This window comes from Notechis scutatus, chromosome 5 (assembly GCF_049901735.1).
Source record: "Notechis scutatus isolate UNSWTSFEM ecotype Mainland chromosome 5, rNotScu1.2, whole genome shotgun sequence".
In the NCBI taxonomy this organism is placed as follows: Eukaryota; Metazoa; Chordata; class Lepidosauria; order Squamata; family Elapidae; genus Notechis; species Notechis scutatus.
The window spans coordinates 4,233,609-4,256,103 of NC_142013.1; the positions used below are offsets into that span (position 1 = coordinate 4,233,609).

General features: G+C 45.7%; 1 protein-coding gene across 3 annotated transcripts in view; it reads left to right on the top strand.

Moving 5' to 3' along the window:
* The first annotated feature begins 967 nt into the window (after positions 1-967).
* WNT11 (Wnt family member 11) overlaps positions 968-22,495 on the top strand; it is a 69,470-nt gene continuing 47,942 nt past the window's right edge. The window contains exons 1-3 of one of the 3 annotated variants that reach the window (XM_087966017.1): positions 968-1,733; positions 1,896-1,961; positions 16,180-16,400. In XM_087966017.1, coding sequence (XP_087822143.1) covers positions 16,321-16,400 — 80 coding nt within the window. In that variant the 5' untranslated portion in view covers positions 968-1,733; positions 1,896-1,961; positions 16,180-16,320. Of the gene's footprint in view, positions 1,734-1,818; positions 1,962-3,069; positions 3,204-16,179; positions 16,401-22,495 lie in introns of those variants that run through there. The other 2 variants (XM_087966019.1, XM_087966018.1) reach the window with 2 other exon arrangements.

Here is a 22,495-nt window from a genome sequence, read left to right on the forward strand (position 1 = left end):
TCTCTCTCTCTCCCTCCCTCCCTCCCCTCTCTCTTTCTCCTCTTCCTCCTCCTGATCCTCTTCTCCCTTCTTCTCTGTTCTCCTTCTCTGAATCCTGCTTCTCCTTTGCCACCTTCTCTCTCTCTCTCTCTCCCTCCCCTCTCTCACTTCCTCCTCTTCCTTCCCTCTATTCTCTTCTCCCTTCTTCTCTGTTCTCTTCTCCTCTGGGGTTTCTGAATCCTACTTCTCCCGTGCAGCCCCCTCTTCTCCCTTCTTCTCTGATCTCTTCACCTCCGCAGTCTCTGAATCCTGCTTTTCCTGTGCAGCCTTTTTCTCTCTCTCTCTCTCTCATCTCCATCCCTCCCTCTCTCTTTCTCCTCTTCCTCTTCCTGATCCTCTTCTCCCTTCTTGTCTGTTCTTTTCTCCTCTGGGGTTTCTGAATCCTACTTCTCCCGTGCAGCCCTCCTCTCTCTCTCTCTCTCTCTCTCTCTCTCTCTCCCTCCCTCCCTCCCTCTCTCACTTCTCCTCCTCTTCCTCTTCCTGATCCTCCTCCCTCTCCCTTCTCTGATCTCTTCACCTCCTCAGTCTCTGAATCCTGCTTCTCCCTGCAGCCTTCTCTCTCTCTCTCTCTCTCTCCTCCATCCCTCCCTCTCTTTCTCCTCTTCCTCTTCCTGATCCTCTTCTCCCTTCTTCTCTGTTCTCTTCTCCTCTGCTGTCTCTGAATCCTGCTTCTCCTTGCAGCCTGCTCTCTCTCTCTCTCCCTCCCTTTCTCTTTCTCCTCTTCCTTCCCTCTATCCTCTTCTCCCTTCTTCTCTGATCTCTTCTCCTCCCCAGTCTCTGAATCCTGCTTCTCCTGTGCCTCCTCCTCCTCCTCCTCTCCTCCTCCTCCCTCCCTCCTCCTCCTCCTCCTCTTCTTTTTCCTCCCCCCTCATTCTTGTTCCTTTCCTCCTCCTCCTCCTCCTCCTCCTCTCCCCTTCCTCCTTCCCTTCCTTCTCCTCCGTGCTGGGACGCTCGCTGGCTCCGTCCAGAACAGATCCACCACGCGAGCCCGTCCTGTTCGGGAGCCGTAAAATCCGGCGCCTTTTTCTTATGCTAATCCAGACTGACATCACCACTCCGCTTTGCAAAAGCCCGGGAGGAAGGCGTATAAAGCGGGATCCCGGAGCCGGAGGGGAAAAGAGAGCCGGGTTTCGCTGCTGGCTCGAGGCTGCCCTCCCGGAGCCTCGTCTTGGTCCACCCCGTTTCTTCTTCTTAGACCGGGACGGGGAGGGGAGGCTTTCGCCTGGATCTCCCCCACCCATCCCCAGCCTTCCCCTCCAGCCCCTTCCCAGCTGTTTTGCCCTTCCAGGGCCTTTGCCTTCCGTCTTTGGGGGACGCCAAGCCCCCCACGCGCGCCCACCGTCCCACTCCGGAGGTGCCGGCTGGAGAGAAGGTGGACCAGGAGGAGGAGGAGGAGAAAGGCGGTGGAAGAGAAGAAAGTTTCCTTTACTTCTTGAAAGGGGAAGGAAGGAAGGAAGGAAGGAAGGAAGGAAGGAAGGGAAGGAAGGAAGGAAGGAAGGAAGGAACAGTAGGGAGGAGAGGAAGGAAGGAAAGAAGGAAGGAGGGAAGGAAGGAAGAAAGGAAGGAAGGAACAGTAGGGAGGAGAGGAAGGAAGGAAAGAAGGAAGGAGGGAAGGAAGGAAGGAAGGAAGGAAGGAAGGAAGGAAGGAGTGAGGGAAAGAAGGAAGAGTAGGGAGGAGTGGAAGGAAGGAGGGAGTGAGGGACAGAAGGAAGAGTAGGGAGGAGTGGAAGGAAGGAAAGAAGGAAGGAGGAGGGGAAGGAAGGAAGGAAGGAAGGAAGGAAGGAAGGAAGGAAGGAGGAGGAGTGAGGGAAAGAAGGAAGAGTAGGGAGGAGTGGAAGGAAGGAAGGAGGGAAGAGAAAAGAGGACAAAAGAAGAGAGAAGGAAAAAAAAGAGAGAGAAAAGACGACTGAGTTTCCAAAAAGGTAAGCAGAGACCCGTAAACTTTCCAAAGCTTGTTTGTTTTTGGTAAAATATTAAAATTTGGGGAACCGAGGATCGCGGGGGGCACAAGGCGGGGCTGAAACCCATCAATCCATCGCCCCCTCCCCAAAGCGTTGGGGTTTTGTTTTTTTCTTAAAAAAAGGAAGACGCAAGAAACCCCCTGGGGCTACCGGGTGCGGAGCGCGCTTAAGCGCTGCAGAATCCGGACGAGAGAGAGCCGAGCTGGCCCGGGCTGGCAGCGACGCGGCCGGCCGGGCTGGAAGGGAAGAAACGCCACTTTCTCTCTTTCTGCAAAAGCAGCTCGGAGATCGTTTCTGGGGGTTCCTGGGGCAGAAAGCGGGGTGGAGATAACCAGGACAAGGCGGGCAGCGGGACCCTTTGGAATTCGAATACAATAGAATGGAGCTGGAAGGGACCTTGGAGGTCTTCTAGTCCAGCCCCTTGCTCAATAGATTCAGTGGAGAGGAGAGGAGAGAGCTGCAAGGGACATTGGAGGTCTTCTAGTCCAGCCCCCTGCTCAATAGATTCAGTGGAGAATAGAGAAGAGAAGAGAAGAGAAGAGTAGAGAAGAGAAGAATATGGAATGGAATAGAATATGGAGTGGGAGGAGGAATGGAGGGAGGGAGAGGAATAGAATAGAAGAGAAGAGAAGAGAAGAGAAGAGAAGAGAATAGAAGAGAAGAGAGATGCAAGGGATCTTGGAGGTAGTCCAGCCCCTGCTAGGAATAGATTCAATAGAATAGAGTAGAGTAGAGTAGGAGTAGAGTAGAGTAGGAGTGGGAATAGAATAAAATAGAATAGGGAATAGAATAGAGTAGGAGTAGGAGTCGGAGTAGGAATAGGAATAGAATAGAATAGAATAGGGAATAGAGTAGAGTAGGAGAAGGAGTAGGAATAGAATAGAACAAAGTTGGAAGGGACCTTGGAGGTCATCTAGTCCAACCGCCTGCTCGAGCAGGAGAACCTATACCATCTTAGACAAGTGACTGCCCAGTTTCTTCTTAAACCCCACCCAGTGATGGAGTACCTACGATTTCTGTAGGCAAAGAGAAAGGAGAAACTGCAAGTGGGGTGAAGTCCTGAGTGGGCTGGCCAGAGGCCCGGAGGGAAGAGCCAGCCAGGCTGGGAAATGTGGGGGAGACCCCTTAGAGCCGGTTCTCTCAGAAAAAGGTGGGAAGCCAAGATGGCATTTGACAGACAGCGAGAAAGCTCCACTTCTATAGGTATACATCTAAAATCTAAAATTTTGCCTTGCATATTTAAAAAAAAAATATTTCAATTCTTTTTTTTCTTTTGGCTTGTCTTTTGGTCCCCTGGGAGCCGGCCAGTGGCCTTCTAGAGAGGATGGGAGGCAGAAAAATATGGAGTAAATAATAAATAAGTGTGCATGCATGCATCTATGTGTTGAAAAATGGCATCTGTTGAAGAAGAAAAAGGCAATAAGGGTGCTTTTGAAAAATCCCCATCAGTTTGGGATCCTTGTGGAATGGGATTTATCCATCCCATTTTGTGGGAAAACTGCAAAATCCATCTCTAAGGCTCAAGAAAACTCTTTGGGAAGAGAGAGGGTGGATGTGTTTCCAACATTTCTTCTATTTTATTTTATTTTATTTTATTTTACTTTACTTTACTTTACTTTACTTTAAACTTAAACTTTAACTTTAACTTTAACTTTAACTTTAACTTTAACTAACTTTAACTTTACTTTACTTTACTTTACTTTACTTTACTTTACTTTACTTTACTTTACTTATTTCACATTTTCAAACCTCAAGGGACTCCAGGCTGTGCACAATGAAACATCAAACTATAAAACGGTATCTAGAAAAAGGAAAATGTTCAGAGTTTAACCCCTTTAGAATTTAAAAACAACCGTTAAAAGTTATTTAAAAAAAAAAAAAGAGGCAGAGAATAATTCTTTGACTGCACTCCTATCACCAATCCGCTGGCAATCTGGATTTTATTTATTACGTTTTTATATGCCGCCCACCTGTCTTACAAGGTGACTCTGGGCGATCCTGAATTAGGCCGTCTTTAAAAGGAAGCAATTAACCCCAGCAGTTCAAACGAGTCCATCTTCCAAAAGGAGTTTATGTGACAAGGAATCAAAATTATGGCATGGTGGCAATGCACTTGCTCTGCTTATTGATGGATTGGTTGGTGTGTTTACTTATGGGTTTATTTTATTGCCATGGTTGTGTATGTTTGATGGACCCAACTTCTCTTTGCTCCGGTAAGGTGTAGATCTGGAGCAGGGAACAAGAAAGGAAAAAATTCAGTAATCGTTTTGGGCAGCCACGGCTGCTGCTTCTCTTCCGTGCTACCCCATGAGGTCTAGAAACTTGGTGGGTTGGGGTAACAAGAGAAGAGAGCTGCTAGTCTTCTACAAAGTGCTGAGGTTTTGTATTCTGCCAATAAACCCAAGCATCTATTTGAGAACAATTAATCCATGGAAGGACTTGCCTGCAGACGTTGTGAACACTCCATCACTGGAGGCTTTCAAGAAGAGATTGGACAAGTATTTGAAATGATATAGGGGTTCCTGCTTGAGCAGCAGGCTGGACTAGAAGATCTCCAAGGTCCCTTCCAACTCTTCTCTTTTCTCCTCTCCTCTCCTATTCTCTTCTTTCCTTCTTCTCTTCTCCATCCTTTTCTCTTCTCTTCTCTCCTATTCTATTCTTTCCTTCTTCTCTTCTCCATCCTTCTTCTCTCTTCTCTCTCTCTCTCTCCTATTCTATTCTTTCTTCTTCTCTTCTCTCTCCTATTTTATTATTTCCTTCTTCTCTTCTCTCCTCTCTCTCCTCTCCTATTCTATTCTTTCCTTCTTCTTTTCTCCATCCTTCTTCTCTTCTCTCCTCTCTCCTCCTCTCCTATTCTATTCTTTCCTTCTTCTCTTCTCTTCTCTCTCCTATTCTATTTCCTTCTCTTCTCTTCTCCATCCTCTTCTCTTCTCTCTCTCCTCTCTCTCCTCTCCTATTCTATTCTTTCCTTCTTCTCTTCTCCATCCTTCTTCTCTCCTCTCCTCTCCTCTCCTCTCCTATTCTATTCTTTCCTTCTTCTCTTCTCTCTCCTATTTTATTATTTCCTTCTTCTCTTCTCTCTCTCTCTCCTCTCCTATTCTATTCTTTCCTTCTTCTCTTCTCCATCCTTCTTCTCTCCTCTCCTCTCCTCTCCTCTCCTATTCTATTCTTTCCTTCTTCTCTTCTCTTCTCTCTCCTATTCTATTCTTTCCTTCTTCTCTTCTCCATCCTTCTTCTCTTCTCTCCTCTCTCTCCTCTCCTATTCTATTCTTTCCTTCTTCTCTTCTCCATCCTTCTTCTCTCCTCTCCTCTCCTCTCCTATTCTATTCTTTCCTTCTTCTCTTCTCTCCTCTCCTATTCTATTCTTTCCTTCTTCTCTTCTCCATCCTTCTTCTCTTCTCTCCTCTGTCTCCTCTCCTATTCTATTCTTTCCTTCTTCTCTTCTCTTCTCTCTCCTATTCTATTCTTTCCTTCTTCTCTTCTCCATCCTTCTTCTCTTCTCTCCTCTCTCCTCTCCTATTCTATTCTTTCCTTCTTCTCTTCTCTCTCCTATTTTATTATTTCCTTCTTCTCTTCTCCATCCTTCCTTCTTCTCTTCTTTCCTTCTTCTTTTCTCCATCCCTATTCTATTCTATTCTATTCTATTCTATTCTATTCTATTCTATTCTATTCTATTCTATTCTTTCCTTCTTCTCTTCTATTCTTCCTTCTTCTCTTCTCTTCTCTCCCTCTTCTCCTCTCTCTTCTCTCCTCTCCTCTCCTATTCTATTCTATTCTTTCCTTCTCCTCTCCTCTCCTCTTTCTCCTCTCCTCTCCTCCTCTCCTCTCCTCTCCTCTCCTCTCCTCTCCTCTCTCTCCCTCTTCTCCTCTCCTCTCCTCTCCTCTCTCCTATTCTATTCTATTCTATTCTATTCTATTCTATTCTATTCTATTCTATTCTATTCTATTCTATTCTATTCTTTCCTTCTTCTCTTCTCTTCTCTTCTCTTCTATTCTATTCTTTCCTTCTTCTCTTCTCTTCTCTTCTTTTCTCTCCCTCGTATTTTATTCTTTCCTTCTTCTCTTCTCTTCTCTCCTCTTCTCTTCTCTTCTCTCTCTTCTCTCCTCTCCTATTCTATTCTTTCCTTCTTCTCTTCTCTTCTATTCTATTCTATTCTTTCCTTCTTCTCTTCTCTTCTCTTCTTTTCTCCCTCGTATTTTATTCTTTCCTTCTTCTCTTCTCTTCTCTCCTCTCCTCTTCTCTTCTCTTCTCTCCTCTCCTATTGTATTCTTTCCTTCTTCTCTTCTCTTCTCTTCTCTTCTCTTCTCTTCTCTTCTCTTCTCTTCTCTTCTCTTCTCTTCTCTTCTCCTCTCTCCTCTCCCTCTCCTCTCTCTCTTCTCTTCTCTCTCTCCTCTCCTCTCCTCTCCTATTCTATTCTTTCCTTCTTTTCTTCTCTTCTCTTTCTTCTCTTCTCTCTCTTCTCTTCTCTTCTCTTCTCTTCTCTCCTCTCTCCTCTCTATTCTATTCTATTCTATTCTATTCTATTCTTTCCTTATGCTCTCCTCTTCTCTTTTCTCCTCTCCTCTCCTATTCTATTCTTTCCTTCTTCTCTTCTCTTCTCTTCTCTCCTCTCCTCTCCTCTTCTCTTCTCTTCTCTCCTCTCCTATTCTATTCTTTCCTTCTTCTCTTCTCTTCTCTTCTCTTCTTCTCTCTCTTCTCTTCTCTTCTCCTCTCCTCTCCTCTCCTCTTCTCTTCTCTCCTCTCCTCTCCTCTCCTATTCTATTCTTTCCTTCTTTCTTCTCTTCTCTTCTCTTCTCTTCTCTCTCTTCTCTTCTCTTCTCTTCTTCTCTTCTCTCCTCTCCTCTCCTATTCTATTCTATTCTATTCTATTCTATTCTTTCCTTATGCTCTCCTCTTCTCTTTCTCTCTCCTCTCCTATTCTATTCTTTCCTTCTTCTCTTCTCTTCTCTTCTCTTCTCTTCTCTTCTCTTCTCTTCTCTTCTCTTCTCTTCTCCTCTCCTCTTCTCTCCTCTCCTCTCCTCTCCTATTCTATTCTATTCTTTCCTTCTTCTCTTCTCTTCTCTTCTCTTCTCTTCTCTTCTCTTCTATTCTATTCTTTCCTTCTTCTCTTCTATTCTTTCCTTCTTCTCTTCTCTTCTCTTCTCTTTTCTTCTCTTCTCTTCTCTCTCTCTCCTATTCTATTCTTTCCTTCTTCTTCTTCTCTCTCTTCTCTTCTCTTCTCTTCTCTTCTCTTCTCTTCTCTTCTCCTCTCCTCTCCTCTCCTCTCCTCTCCTATTCTATTCTATTCTATTCTATTCTATTCTAGTCTAGTCTAGTCTAGTCTAGTCTAGTCTAGTCTTTCCTTCTCCTATTCTCTCTCTTTTCTCCTCTCCTCTCCTATTCTATTCTTTCCTTCTTCTCTTTCTCTCCTCTCCTCTCCTCTTCTCTTCTCTTCTTCTCTTCTCTCCTCTCCTCTCCTCTCTCTTCTCTTTCTTCTCTTCTCTCCTCTCCTCTCCTCTCCTCTCCTCTCCTCTTCTCTTCTTTCCCCTCCTATTTTATTCTTTCCTTCTTCTCTTCTCCATCCTTCCTTCTTCTCTTTTCTTCTCTTGTTATTTCTTGAAGTTCAAGTTCACCAAACCAGTAGTGCTTTTATGTAAAAAAGGAATTTCCTGTCAATGGAGATGCTCCGTCATCCAGGTCCTGGTTGTCCCAAATGTGTTTTTTTTTTCAAGAGGCAACTGGACTTTCGTTGTTGTTTTTTTTCCCTTGAAGAAGTTTTACTTCTCATCCCTCCAGAACTGAAGAAGCTTCTCGGATGAGAAGCGAAACGCCTTCAAGGAAAAAAACAAACAAAGAAAGTCCCATTGCCACTTGAAAAATAAAACCATCTTTGGGGCTTCCCATCCATTTGCAAAATGTCCAGTTGAGACTTCCAGAACCTGACTAATGAAAAGAAGGATTAGGGGAGACATGAGAACAGTGTTCCACTATCTCAGGGGCTGCCCCAAAAGAAGAGGCAGTCAAGCTATTCTCCAAAGCCCCTGAAGAGGCAGGACAAGAAGCAACAGATGGAAACTAATCAAGGAAAGAAGCAACCTGGAACTAAGGAGAAATTTCCTAAGAACAATTAATCAGTGGAACAACCTGCCACCAGAAGTTGTGGATGCTCCAACACTGGAGGCTTTTTAAAAGATGTTTGTCTGAAGTGGTGTAGGGTTTCCTGCCTAGGCAGGGGGTTGGATTAGAAGACCTCCAAAGTCCCTTCCAACTCTGTTATTCTATCCTTTGGCCTCTTCTAAACCTATAGGATTTGTCCCATAGAGCAAAGTATTTTGCTACTCCTTGCAAGGCACGGAATAGGATGGTGATCATTGGTGGGATTCAAATTTTTTTACTACTGGTTCTGTGGGAGTGGCTTGGTGGGCGTGGTGTGGCTTGGTGGGCGTGGTAGGGGAAGGTTACTGCAAAATCCCCATTCTCTCCCCATCCCACTAACCTGCTTTCCAGTTCCGTTCTCCTGTGCAAGGCAACCAAAGGAGACCCAGCCAATCAGCTGGGACTCAATGGGAGGCAGAGAAGAAATGGGGGGGGGGGGGTATTTGCCGGTTCTCCCAATTACTCAAAATTTCCACTATCGGTTCTCCAGAACCGGTCAGAACCAGCTGAATACCACCACACACACACACACACACACACACACACCACTCATGCATCATCACAAAATCTCCAGAACTATAAAGCCTACAAACTTGAAATTTGGCACGTATGTTCCTCTTGGCTTCTGGGTGCTCACTAAGAAAGGATTCCTCCAAATGAGCATCAGAGCATTAGTATTTCCTATATTATTATTATTATTAACACGCTCTGATGCTAAGGAGTCCTACTTCCCTTCCCCAACTGAAAAGAAATCTGCTCCAAATGCAAAACACAAGCAGAGGAGAGGAGTTTCAGTTTCACAGCAGCAGCAAGCAGCTTTAGTACAGAACAGTTGAGCTAAGCCACATTCGGGCTCCTTGCTGTCTCCTTATTGACACAGCAAATACTGTTTCACTTTCCAAACAGCCCTCAACTCTCTCACACACTGACAGGACGCTAGCCAGATGAATACCGATGAATGCTGGTAGGCAGTGGCAGAAGTTTTTTCCCCTTATTTTCCTTCCCGAAAACTAAGCCCAACCTCATAGTTTCGTAGCGAAGTACGGGTATAGAGCTAATATATATACTAGCTGTATGTATGTATGTATGTATGTATGTATGTATATATTGCAAATTATCCTAAAAACACGAGTTCCAAGTGTAGCTATAAAGGAAGAGACAGACATCACAATCTCCGGAATTTATATTATCCACTAAGCTTTCATTAGCATGAACAGTTAACATCATCAGAGTGTTAAAACTACCATGGAAGAGATATTTGCCTTTATGCATCATTGATCAATTTAGCAATTGTGTATGTAATAGGCCCATCATCCATCTATCTCTTCAATGGTAGGTTTTACACTCTGACGATGTTAGCAGAGGCTAACGAAAGCTTAGTGGATAATATAGTTTTACGTTCTGGAGATCGTGATGTCTGTCTCTTCTTTTATGTATATGCATAGCAATATTTCTGCAAGAAGCAGAGAATCGAGAGAAGGGGGGAAAATACATTTTACTTGGAAGGCCTATTTATGCATTTCATCGCCAGTGACTAACTGTTATAAATGCAGATGAAGACAGATGTGGCTTTCCATTCCTGGGAAGGCCAACTGGTTTTGTGACTGGGTGAACCAAAAACAAGTTTTGCCAGGTGACTGCAACAGGCTTTTCAATTCCAGACATCTGAATGTTGATTTGTATCTGAATAACACCCATCCTTGGGAACAATCGCAGTTTGTGTTAAGGGGGATGGAGGGCAAGTAAGCTTAACTCCCTGGGTACTTAAATCTTGGGGTGGTTTAAACATCTGGTCTGACTCTTCAGGGAAGCTGGATTAAAAACAGGGGACAAACACTTTTGATCTCCCTAGAATTTGCCTTGGGAAGATAAGCAAAGGGCTGAGTAAATATTGTGTAAAGGAGCCATGGTATTAGGCTAGGGAGGGAAAGGGGGAGAGACAGAGAGAGAAAAGAGAAAGGGGTGAGAGAGAGCAAGAGAGACAGGGAGAAAAGAGAGAAAGAGAAATGAGAGAGAAGGGGGATGAGAGGGAGAGAGAGAGAGGGAGAGAGAGAGGGAGAAAAAGAGAAAGACAGAGATGAGAGAAAGAAAAAGGTGAGAAGGAGGGAGAGGAGGCAGATAGAGAAAAAGAGAAAGAAAAATGAGAGAGAGAGAGGTGAGGGGGGAGAAAAGAGAGATGAGAGGGAGGGAGAGAGAGAGAGAGAGAGAGAAAAGAGAAAGAGATGAGAGAAAGAGAGACAGACACACAGAGAGAGAAATGAGAGAGAGAGGGATGAGAGGGAGAGGGAGAGGGTGGTAGAGAGGGAGGTAAAGAGAAAAGGAGAGAGAAATGAGAGAGAGAGAGATGAGAGAGAGAGAGAGAGAGAGAAGGAGAAAGAGAGATGAGAGGGAGGGAGAGGGAGACAGAGAGAGAGAAAAGAAAGAGATGAGAGAAAGAGAGACAGACACACAGAGAAATGAGAGAGAGAGGGATGAGAGAGAAAGGGGGAGATAGAAAGGGAGAAAGAGATGAGGGAGGGAGAGGGAGACAGAGAGAGAGAGAAAGAGAAAGATGAGAGAGAGAGAGAGACAGAGACAAAGAGAAATGAGAGAGAGAGGGATGAGAGGGAGAGGAGAGGAGAGGGTGGTAGAGAGGGAGGTAAAGAGAAAAAGAGAAAGAGAAATGAGAGAGAGATGAGAGAGAGAGAGAGAGGGAGAAAGAGAGATGAGTGGGACGGAGAGGGAGACAGAGAGAAAAAGAGAAAGATGAGAGAGAGAGAGAGAGAGAAAGAGACAGAGAGAAAGAGAAATGAGAGAGAGAGGGATGAGAGGGAGAGGGAGATAAAGAGAAAAAGTGAAAGATGACAGAGGGAGGGAGGGGAGGGAGGGAGAAAAAGGGAAATGAGAGAGAGATGAGAGAGAAAGAGGGAGGGAGACAGAGGGAAAAAGAGAAAGAGATGAGAGAGACAGACAGAGAGAAAGAGAGACAGAGAGAAAGAGAGACAGAGAGAAAAAGAGAAATGACAGAGGGGGAGAGAGGGGGAGATAGAGGGTGATAGAGAGGAGGATAAAGAGAAAAAAAGAAAGATGAGAGAGGGAGGGAGGGAGAGGGAGATAGAAAAAAGAAAAGAGAGATGAGAGAGAGAAAGAGAGATGAGAGGGAGGGAGGGAGGAAGATCCCTATTTCCCGTAGAAAAGAAAACACAGGGAGCCACAAAACCTGAGTAGGCGTGGCTGGGAGGGTGTCATGTGACTGGGTGGGAGTGAGTGACGTTGAGTTGGCCACGCCCACCCAGGCTTTGTGGCTCCTGGTGTTTCGTTTTCCGTGGGAAAACGGGCCCAAGCGACTCTTGCGAGCGTTTAAGGTTGCCGACCCCTGGGCTTTCCTCTCTCTTGAAAAAAAAAAAAGAACCGATGTGAAAAATCTTCCTTTTCTTTCCCAAATCTCGGTCGGCCGCTTTAAAAATTCAGCAGTCTCCAAAGTTGAACAAATGGAAGGTTTTAAGGTTTGCTAACTCGGCTATTTTTTAAAAAAAAAAAGGCATAAAATCAGATGCAACTCACTGAACGACCGCATTTCTTGTTCCAATGGTGGCCGTATGCTGAGGACTACCTGTATAGGAACAGATTGTTACAGGAAGGTTAATCCTGTATATTCGTGAAGGTTTTTTTATGGCCAACCTCAATTCAAACCACGATGAGCTTTGGAATGTGTTAGCCGTGGTTTAAAAACATTATTTGGTATCCGAAAGGCAAATGATATCCAGATTGTCCTCGACTTACAACTATTTGTTTAGCGACCAAAGTGACAACGGCACTGAAGGGGAAAAAAAGGAAGTTATGACCGTTTTTCACACTTACGACTGTGGCAGCACCCCCCCGTGATCAAAATTCAGGCGCTTGGCAACGTATTTTTATCTATTCCCCTTTGGTGAGCTCCTGACAAGCACAGCCAATGGGGAAGCCTGATTCACTTAACGACCATCTGACTCACTTGACAACTGCATGGATTCACTTAGAGACGGTGGCAAGAAAGGTCGTTGTCAGGACTCCGGTAGTTACCCCCATTTAAAACATGAGTCTCAATCCGGATTTTCAAAGCTTAAAGAAGATTTATTAGGAGTAAACGTGCCAATTGCTACCTGGGTGTAGCTGACTCTGAGGCCCATCATTCATTGTCACCCTTAACCCTGGTTTTCCCTCCACCCCTCTGGGTGTATCGTAATTCATATCCTCCAATGGGACACATCCATAGCCAAGACTCCTCAATCAGGCTCTCCAGTTAGAATTTTGCACGGCAGAAACTTCAGTCACCTAGTTACAATCTTTGAAAAACTTTGTATGGAATGCACTTTCGATTTCCAAGCAGCTGCACTGCTCTTTCAAACCCCTTTCCCCGCTCCCTTGCCTAAAATGGGGCAAAACTCCCTTGACAAATGTCTTGCTTAAGAACAGAAACTTTGGGCTCGATGGCGGTCGTAAGTCGAGCCCATTAAAAGCCGTGATGGAACTGCGTGTGGCTTTTAAATTCTCGTTAAGAAATCTGCCTGCAAAGGCCTTACTTAGTTAGTACGTTCACCTCCTCCTGCCAGGCTCCAAATCTGGTAGCTTCCAAGAATTGGACTTTAGCATCCATAAATCTCAACCAGCATGTGTTGTGGTACAGAGCACATTGGCTAATGGGTTATAGTGGTTAGAAAATATTGCTTCTGGTGGGTGAAACATCCATAGTAAAGGCCAGGCCTTAAAAAATAGACAGGAATACTTTAAAACAATGCTGTTTTTAACAGAAAATATCTGTTCCTTCTACTGGGCCCTCCTTTTTCTCCTCCTCTGCCTCTTCTTCCTTCCCTTTTTCCCCTGTTCCTTGCTCTCTTCTCCCTCCTATTTCATTATCTCAGTCTCCACCCTTCTTCTTCCTTCTTCCTTCTCCTCCCTCCTCTCCCTCCCTCTCTTTCCCCTCCCTCCCCTCCCCTCTCCTCCTCCCTCCTCCTCCCTTCCTCCTTCCTCTTCCTCCTCCTCTTCCCTCTCCTTCCTCCTCCTCCTCTTTCTTCCTCCTCCTCCTCTTCTTCTCCTTTCTCCTCCTCTTCCTCCTTTTTCGTCCTCCTCTTCTCTTCTCCTCCTCCTCCTTCCTTCGTCCCTCCCCTCCTCTTCCTCTCCTCTCCTTCCTCCTCCTCCTCTTTTTCCTCCTCCTCCTCCTCCTTCTTCTCCTTCTCCTTTCTCCTCCTCCTTCCTCATCCTCCCCTTCTCCTTCCTCCTCCTCTTCCCTCTCCTTCCTCCTCCTCCTCCTCCTTTTCCTCCTCCTCCTCCTCCCCCTCCTCCTCCTCCTCCTCCTCCTCTCTCTTCCCTCCTCCTTCCCTCCTCCTCCTTCCTCGTCCTCCCCTCCTCCTCCTCTTCCCTCTCCTTCCTCCTCCTCCTTTTCCTCCTCCTCTTCTCCACCTCCTTCCTCCTCCCTCTTCCTCCCCTCTCCTTCCTCCTCCTCCTCTTTCTTCCTCCTCCTCCTCTCTCCTTCTCCTTTTCCTCCTCCTCCTCCTTTTCCTCCTCCTCCTCCTTCTTCCTCCTCCTCCTCCTCCTCCTCCTCCTCCTCCTCCTCCTCCTCCTCCTCCTCCTCCTCCTCCTCCTCTTCTTCCCCCTCTCTCTCTCTCCTTCCTCCTCTCCTCCTCCTCCTCCTCCTCCTCCTCCTCCTCCTCCTCCTCCTCCTCCTCCTCCTCCTCCACCTCCTCCACCTCCTCCTCCTCCACCTCCTCCTCCTCCTCCCAACAGTAGCCCCTATTGTTCAGAAGCCCAAATTAGCAAGGAGATAACAAGTGATTTCTGAAACAGTCCATCTCGGTCCAAGCCACGAACGCTGCAGGATTAAGGCATGAAGTTTTGAAGTGGACTTATTTAAGGCCGAGATAAAAGTCATTGAGATACATCAGCTGCTGGAACAGACGGGAGACAGGATTTTAAAAAAAATTGAATAAAAGCTTTGCTCGGGTAGGACTTATCTCTGCTTGCTTAGATTGGCTTTCTGAAGAAAGGGGACATGGGTGAGGGGCTCGATTGCAAAAGCAGGTCTCCACTATCATATTGATCTTTTCCAGGAGTGGAGGGTTTAAAGGCTGGATTCTTTGGCCAACTGTAATTTGTACCAATAGAAAATATTCGTAGCTCACGGTTGAACTGTGGGGTCCTTGGTGCTCTCTCTAAGCTTGGTGGTTTTCTTGCAGACGTTTTGTGACTCAACTAGATTATGTCATCAGTGCTAGTAAGAAGGGAGGGTTGGAGGAGGAGGAGGAGGAGGAGGAGGAGGAGGAGGAGGAGGAGGAGGAGGAGGAGGAGGTGGAGGAGGAGGAGGAGGAGGAGGAGGATGTCGGAGCTTGTAGCAATCCAGCCAGCACACAAACAAATGATTCAGCAGGATTCATTATATAGAAGAATTTTTTTTAATATACAATAATATAAAACATGATGCATGTATACAATACCCATGCAGCTCTTGCAACGTGGTAGAGAGAAGAAGTAGCAAGTATGAGAACAAGCATTAGAACTCTCAAGCAAAAACAAAATGAACTCTTTTATACACTGAACAGGCAAAAAGTTAAAAGCCTCCAGGAAGGCTTGGAGTTTTGATATGCAGGTTCTTTCCTTCCCTCTTCTCAAGCAAATATGGGAAGGAAGGAAGGAAGGGAAGGGGGCAGGGAAGGAAAGGAAAGAGAGAGAAAGAGAAGAGAGAAGAGAGAGAGAGAGAGAAAGAAAGAAAAAGAAAGAAAGAAAGAAAGAAAGAAGAAGGAAGGAAGGAAGGAAAGTAGAGAAATAAAGAGAGGGAGGGAAAAGGGAGGAAGGAGAAAGGAAGGAAGGAAGGAAGGGAAGGAAGGAAGGAAGGAAGGAAGGAAGGAAGGAAGGAAGGAAGGAAAAGAAGTTAGAAAAAGATTGATTGGAGGAAGGAAAGAAGGAAAGAGAGAGAAAGAGGAAAGGAAAGGAAAGAAAGTTAGAAAAAGAAAATTAAAGGAAGGAGAAAGAGAAAGGAGAAAGAAAAGTATAGAAATAAAGAGATGGAAGGAAAAGGGAGGAAGGAGAAAGAAAGAAAGAAAGAAAGAAAGAAAGAAAGAAAGGAAGGAAGGAAGGAAGGAAGGAAGGAAGGAAGGAAGGAAGGAAGGAAAAGAAGTTAGAAAAAGATTGATTGGAGGAAGGAAAGAAGGAAAGAGAGAGAAAGAGGAAAGGAAAGGAAAGAAAGTTAGAAAAAGAAAATTAAAGGAAGGAGAAAGAGAAAGGAGAAAGAAAAGTAGAGAAATAAAAAGAGAGGGGAGGGAAAGGGGAGGAAGGAGAAAGGAAGGAAGGAAGGAAGGAAGGAAGGAAAAGAAGTTAGAAAAAGATTGATTGGAGGAAGGAAAGAAGGAAAGAGAGAGAGAAAGAGGAAAGGAAAGGAAAGAAAGAAAGTTAGAAAAAGAAAATTAAAGGAAGGAAAAAGAGAAAGGAGGAAGAAAAGAGAAAGGAAAGGAAACAGAAAGAGGGAAAGAGAAAGAAGGAAGGAGAAAGAAAGAAAGTTAGAAAAAGATTAAAAGAAGGAAGGGAGGGAGACAGGGAGGGAAGAAGAAGGAAAAAACAGATAAAAGAAGCAGAAAGAAAGGTAAGGAGACAGAAAGGAAAGAAAGAGAGAATGAAAAAGAGAGAGAAAGTAAGGAAGCAAAAAAGAAAGAAAAAGAAAGAAAGAGGGAAGGAAGGAAAGGAAGAAAGAGAGAAAGAAAGAAGGAAAAGAAAGAGAAAGAAACGGAGAGAGAAAGAAAGAAGGGGAAAGAAAGAAGTTAGAAAAGGGAGATTAAAGGGAGCAAGGGAGGAAGAAGGAAAGGAAAAAACAAAGAGAAACAGAAAGAACGGTAAGGAGAAGGTGGAAAGAAGGGAAGAGAGAGAAAGAAGGAAAAAGGAAAGAAAAAAGGAAAGAAAGAGGGAGGGAGGGAAGGAGCAGGAAGAAGTATGAAGGAGTTTTCATTATATGCCATTTCAGCTGAAAGCTTGGTGTCTTTTTGAAGGTAAAGAGTTTAGGGTGAGCTGACTGATTTTCTTTCTCCCCTTCCATTTTAGGTTGATGCCTGGAGGAAAACTTACTTCTCCCCACCTCAGGATAAAAGCAGGAATCCCCTGTCCTGTGGAGAAATAGAGACAAACAACACATTTATTTTGTCCCCTGTAAAAAAATATCCAGATTCTGGGGCTCCAAGAACGATGATGAAGCGACAATTTTTAATCACCCTTTTCCTGGCTTTCGTCTTGCAAAATGGGACATGCAACGGGATCAAATGGTTGTAAGTCTTTTTGTTTCTCTATCACCTCTTTCAAATAACAGCCTGGGATGACCCCCAAGGGGCGTGGCACAAAGGCAACCCAGTCAAATAAGCAGGAAGAGTCCCTTTATTATCTCCAACTTTGCCCCCAATGTCCTGGTTACCTTCGGCTCGAGAAAAACTCTCCCAGGAGCGGCCTTTAAGTGGAGGAAATTAAGTCCAAAACAAGGTACGCACAAACTGTAACTAAAAATCCAAACCAACCAAACTGAAGTAATTAGCTTGACAGGGCAGGAGAAGGAATTTCAGACTTGAAAGCACAGCAAAACTCACACAGTTGGGAAGATGCCAGGAACACAGATAAGCCATGATGATACCAGATAAATTCACATTTGCTCCCAACAGCTTGCTGTGCGCAGCTTCCTTTTTTTTTTAATACACTGTGTTCCCAGCTGCAGCTAATGAAGGGAATCAGGGCCCTTTCCTCCCCCGTAAGCCACACAACTAATGTTGCTCCCTTCTCCGTTTCTCCCTGCATGCCCTAGGATGAAGAGGGGGGTGGGCCTAGGTCTTCCTTCGAATTCCCTCTCCCTTGTTCTACCTCTCCCCTGCTCTGCCCAGCCGGACTTTGCCCTTTCCCAGTTTCTTCCACAGCCACTGGAGCCATATTCCCACTCCCTGTCAGCTGCTCGGCCTCCCCTTCTGAATCAGATTCCGACAGGGGTATGACACAGCCATATTTTTTATACACACACACACATATATATTTGTTTTCTTAAGTTTTCGCGAGTACTTACATGTATGGTATTCGGCTTTGTTCGGGTATTTTGGGAGGAAAGGAAAGAAAGAAAAGGAAGATGGAAGGAGAAAGAAAGATGGAAAGAGAAAAAGAAAGGAAGGAAGGAAGAAAGAGAGAGAAAAAGGAAAAGAAAAGAAAATACAACGATGTACATTTTAAGGCTAGGGAAAAAAACCTGAGCAGAATTAGATTTGGCAGATTTGTTCATCCCACCCCTGTGTGTGATTACAGGTGTATCAGATTTCTCCCCTGGGTGCTTTGGGGTAATTTATCATATTATGAAAAATCTTTCTCTTTTGGAGGGAGGTTAGCTGCAAAAATGTTCAGGAAATATTTCACATAGCTTAGCAATCCATCCTTTTACTATTCAATCTAAATCCTGTGCTGGTTTGCATTGCCATAATAAGCAAATGGTCTGGTTGTCCCCCACATTAGCTCATTCCGGGCAGTCCTCGAATTTGTGACGGTTTGAAATTACAACGGACTCCAACCCCCCAAAAAAGCTACTTATGATCCAGTTCCAAAGTTGGAAGAGCCACAACCCCCCCCCCCACCTCGTGGTCGCCTGACTGCATTTGGGGCGCCAATCAATCAATCTGCATTTATGATGACTTACAGGGTCCTGCAAGTGATTTCACTGCAATTTACATTTTTTTTGCTGAAAAATGGCACTTGCTTCTAGTTTTCCACAAAAATTCCATGTAGAGAACTGGGGGGAAGGGGGAGAAAGAAAGACAGACAGACAGACAGAAAGATAGAAAGGAGAGAGGGAGGGAGGGAAAGAAAAAGAAAGAAAAAGAAAGAAAGTGGGAGGGAAGGAGGGAGAAAGAAAGAAGAGAAAGGAGGGTGGGAGAGAGAGAGAAAGAAAGAAAGGGAGGGAGAGAGAGAGAGAGAGAAAGAAAGAAAGGGAGGGAGGGAAGGATGGAGGGAATGGGAAAGAAAGAAAGAAAGAAAGAAAGAAAGAAAGAAAGAAAGAAAGAAAGAAAGAAAAAAAAAGAAAGAAAGAAAGAAAGAAAGAAAGAAAAGGAGGGAGGGAGGAGAAAGAAAAGAAAAAGAAAAAAAAGAAAGGATGGAGGGAGAAAGAAAGAAAGGAGGGAGGGAGGGAGAAAAAAAAAGAAAGAAAAAGAAAGAAAGAAAAAAGAAAGAAAAAGGGAGGGAAAGAAGGAGGGAGAAAGTAAGAAAGAGAAAAAGAAAGAAAAATGGAAGGAGGGAGAATAAAGAAAGGAGGGAGGGAGAGAGAAAGAAAGAAAATAAAAAGAAAGAAAAAGGGAGGGAAAAAAAAGACAGAAAGGAGGGAAGGGGAGAAAGAAAGACAGAAAGAAGGGAGGGAGAGAGAGAGAGAAAAAAAGAAAGAGAAAGAAAGGGAGGGAGGGAATGAGGGAAAGAAAGAAAGAAAGAAAGAAAGAAAGAAAGAAAGAAAGAAAGAAAGAAAGAAAGAAAGAAAGAAAGAAAGAGGAAGGGAGGGAGGGAGAAAGCTGGAGGTAGGTAGGTAAGGAAAGAAGGAATCTGAAGAAAGAAAACAATAAGATCTGTCCAGTATAACAACAAATACATCGCAATGCATCGAATAAATACAGAAATGCATGGAAAATTGCCCAGGTGCACATCTAAATTTCCCACCTCTGTCCTTGCTGCACTTAAACCCCACTGAATTTATTTCGATTTCAGCCCAGGCTCCCATCCTCAAATTAGTTTTTTAGGACTTCTCTAGGCCTGGAGGAGAGACCCCTTCCCGCCCCCAACAACAAAGGAACTGAGAAGGAGTTTTCAAGCAGACCAGTAGGGGGCGCCCTGTGCAACCACAAGCCCCCAAACACACACACACACACACACACACACACACACACACACACACACACACACACAAGAGAGAGAGAGAGAGAGAGAGAAGAGAAGAGAAGGAGAAGGAGAAGGGGAGAAGGAGAAAAACAAACAAACAAAGAAGAAGAAGAAGAAGAAAAGAAGGTGAAGAAGAGAAGAAGAAGAAGAAGAAGCCATGAAAGACCTGAAAGCCTTTAAAAAAAAAAAATCTTCCAAATGTCCATTTCTGTTGCAAAAATCGTTCCTCCCCCCACTTTTTTTTTTTTGTAAAGGGGATTAAAAAAAACCAACCACCACCAAGGAAAAGCTTCAAGAAATATTCCTGCAAAAAGTTTAGTCCCGTTCAGGAATAAATTCAGTACTGTAGTCAGGGTGGGATTCAATTTTTTTTAACAACCAGTTCTGTGGGCGTGGCTGGGTGGCCATGGCTAGGAGGTGTGGCCGTGTGACTGGGTGGGCATGGCTTTTTGCAGTACCCTCCCCCTTTTGGGGGCCTGGGCCTCAGGAAGCCTCCTGCAGCTCCTAGAAGCTTCCTGGGTCCAGGAAAGGAAAAAATGGAGCCTGAGGGGTTGGGTGAAGCAACCCCCATACGTTTTGGGGTCCCCTGGGCCTCAGGAAGCCTCCTGGGGGATGTTTTGGCTCCCAGGAGCTTCCTGGGCCCCAGGAAGGCAAAAATAGAGCACGGGGTAAGGGGGCGGCAGGGGGCTGTTGCTGTGTCTCCCCTCCATTTTTTTGCCTTCCTGGATCTCAGGGAAGCTTCCTGGGCAAAGCAGTAAGACAGCGAGGAGGGGGATCCTGGCACAGCCGATCGTCCGGAGGGAGAAAAAAAGGAAATACCTTAAGGGGTGACTGGGCTGGGGAGAATGCAGTCAGAGAGGTCGGGCATGCACGCGATGTTGTGCATGCGCAATAAGGATGGACTGGGTGGGGAGGCTCAGGTGGAGAGGGGGTGGGGCCAATCAGGGGCACGGTTTTGCCGGTTCTCCGAACTGTGCAGAATCGTAGCAACCAGTTCTATAGAACCGGTCCGAACCGGTAGAATCCCACCCACCCCTGACTGTGATGACGCCGGGCGTGACACGAAAATAACCAACTCTCAAAAATGGAATAAAGTCCCTTTAATGCCTCCAACTTGGCCCCCAATGTCCAGTTATCCTAGGCTGGATATCAAACTCTTAGAGCAGTGGCCCCCAACCTTTTTTGTGCCGCGGCCCGGTACCGGCATCACAAAATGATCCGCGGCCCGGTACCAGCATCAGCACACATGACAAGGCAAGGCGAGCTGAGCGACCGGCCAGCCAGCCGTCCCCCGCTTCTCCCTGCCACCTTCAACTCCTCCTTTGTATCTTTGTCGATGGGCTTCGCTTCGGGACGGCTTGGGACGGTCGCCGCTCGCCTTGCCTTGGGTGCTGAAAGAATCCTCGCGCCTTAGTTTCGTCTCAAGCCCCCCTTCGATGAAACTAAGGCGCGAGGATTCCTTCAGGACCCAAACACCGCTTCCAACCGGAAAAGCTCACCCGGAAGCACTTTCTCCTTAAACAAGATGGCGGCGGCCAGCAAATCGGCAGCCCGGTAGGAAATGTTCCACGGACCGGTACTGGTCCGCGGCCCGGTGGTTGGGGACCCCTGTCTTAGAGAGAACAGTCTACGGAGGGAGTAAATGTAGTCCGAACCCGAAGTAAAGTGAATTAGAAATTTAAAAAACCCAACACAAGCCACACTGAAGGAATTGATACAGCAGGCCAGGATGATTAATTGCAGACTTCTACCAGATAACGGCAGCAACCGCAGTTGGGAGGAAGCCAAAACACAGATAAGCTCTGACAGAATAATGCACGCTTTGCTTCCAGCAACTTCGCCATGCGCAGGTTGTCCTTTTAAGCAGTCCTCTCCGCTGCAGCCCATGAAGGGAATCAGGGCCCTTTCCTCCCCCATAGACCACACCACTCATGTTGCTCCCTTCTCCGTTCCTCCCTGCTTGCTCTAGGATGAAGAGGGGATGGGCCTGGGTCTTCCTCTGAAGGCCCAGCCAGACTGTGCCCTTTCCCAGTTTCCTCCACAACCTCCGGAGCCACACTCCCAACTCCCTGTCAGCTGTTCCATCTCTCCCTCGGAGTCAGACTCCAACAGGGGCATGATACCTGATTGTAGTCTTGCAGGGGGACTTTTTAATTCTACTCTTTGGGAGTGCTGGTGCTTTCACATAATCCTAAACTATTTGTTTAGCGACCGTTCAAAGTTAAAACGGCTCTGGGGAAGAAAAGGAAATCACGACCAGTTTTTCACACTTACGACCGTTGCGCAGCATCTCCAACATTCACATGATCAAAATTCAGACGCTTGGCAATGGACTCCTACTTACGACCGTCGCAGTGTCCTCGGGGTTTACGTGATTCCCTTTTTGTGACCTTCTGACAAGCAAAGTCAACGGGGAAGCCGGATTCGCTTAACAACCGTGTGACTAATTTAACAATGGCAGTGATCCACTTAGCGATGGTGTGGCCAAAAGAGTCTTTGCATGGGGCAAAAAAAAACCCCTCACTTAACGACTGTCTCACTGGAAATTTTGGGCTCAGATGTGGCCGTAAATCAAGGATTATGGAGAACGGGTGCAGGAATTGGGCATGTCTAGTTTGATTAAAAGAAGGTCTAGGGGTGACATGATAGTATCTTCCAATATTTGAGGGGCTCTAACAAAGAAGAGGGGGTCAAGCTATTCTCCAAAGCCCCTGAAGGCAGGACAAGAAGCAACGGATGGAAACTAAACCAAGGAGAGAAGCAACGTGGAACTAAGGAGGAATTTCCTGACCGTGAGAACAATTAATCAAGGGAATGATTTGACTCCAAAAGGTGTGGGCGCTCCAACATCGGAGGTTTTTTTTTTAAAAAAAGAGATTGGATAACCATTCGTCTGAAATGGAATCGATCATTCTTTATTTGGGATTGCAGGATACCGTTTCCAGCTCCGTTCTCAAGGGGAGAGAGAGAGAGAGACTTTTGGCTTCATGCAAGGAAAGCAGCAGAAGCTGCAGAAGTCTTTCTTTCTCTCCCCCAAACTCTTCCAGAAATGAGTCTTTGCCAGCGCAGCCTCTTGGAGCAGGAGGCCTTGCAGGGTCCCCAAAGGCTCATTTCTGGCGGAGTTTGGGGGAGAGAAAGAAAGACTTTGGCTGCTTTCCTTGTGTGCAGCCAAAAGCAGAAGAAGAAAGAAGCGGAAAGAAGCAGCCCGGTGTCCAGGCCAGGCGCATGGGACGAGTGGGGCAAATTCCCCCTCTCCGCCCTTTCTCCCTCCCTCACTACTTCGTGCTGTTTGCAATGCGAGCGACACAAACCTTGGGTTCCCGCGCAGCTTGGATTAATTGCTTTGGGATGACATTTTCTCACGGACCACCAGTGGTCCCCGCCCATTTGGTTGGCAACCACTGGACTAGAAGACCTCCAAGACCTCCCTTGCCAACTCTTATTCTTCTTCCCAAGATCTGAAGAAGAAACAGACAAC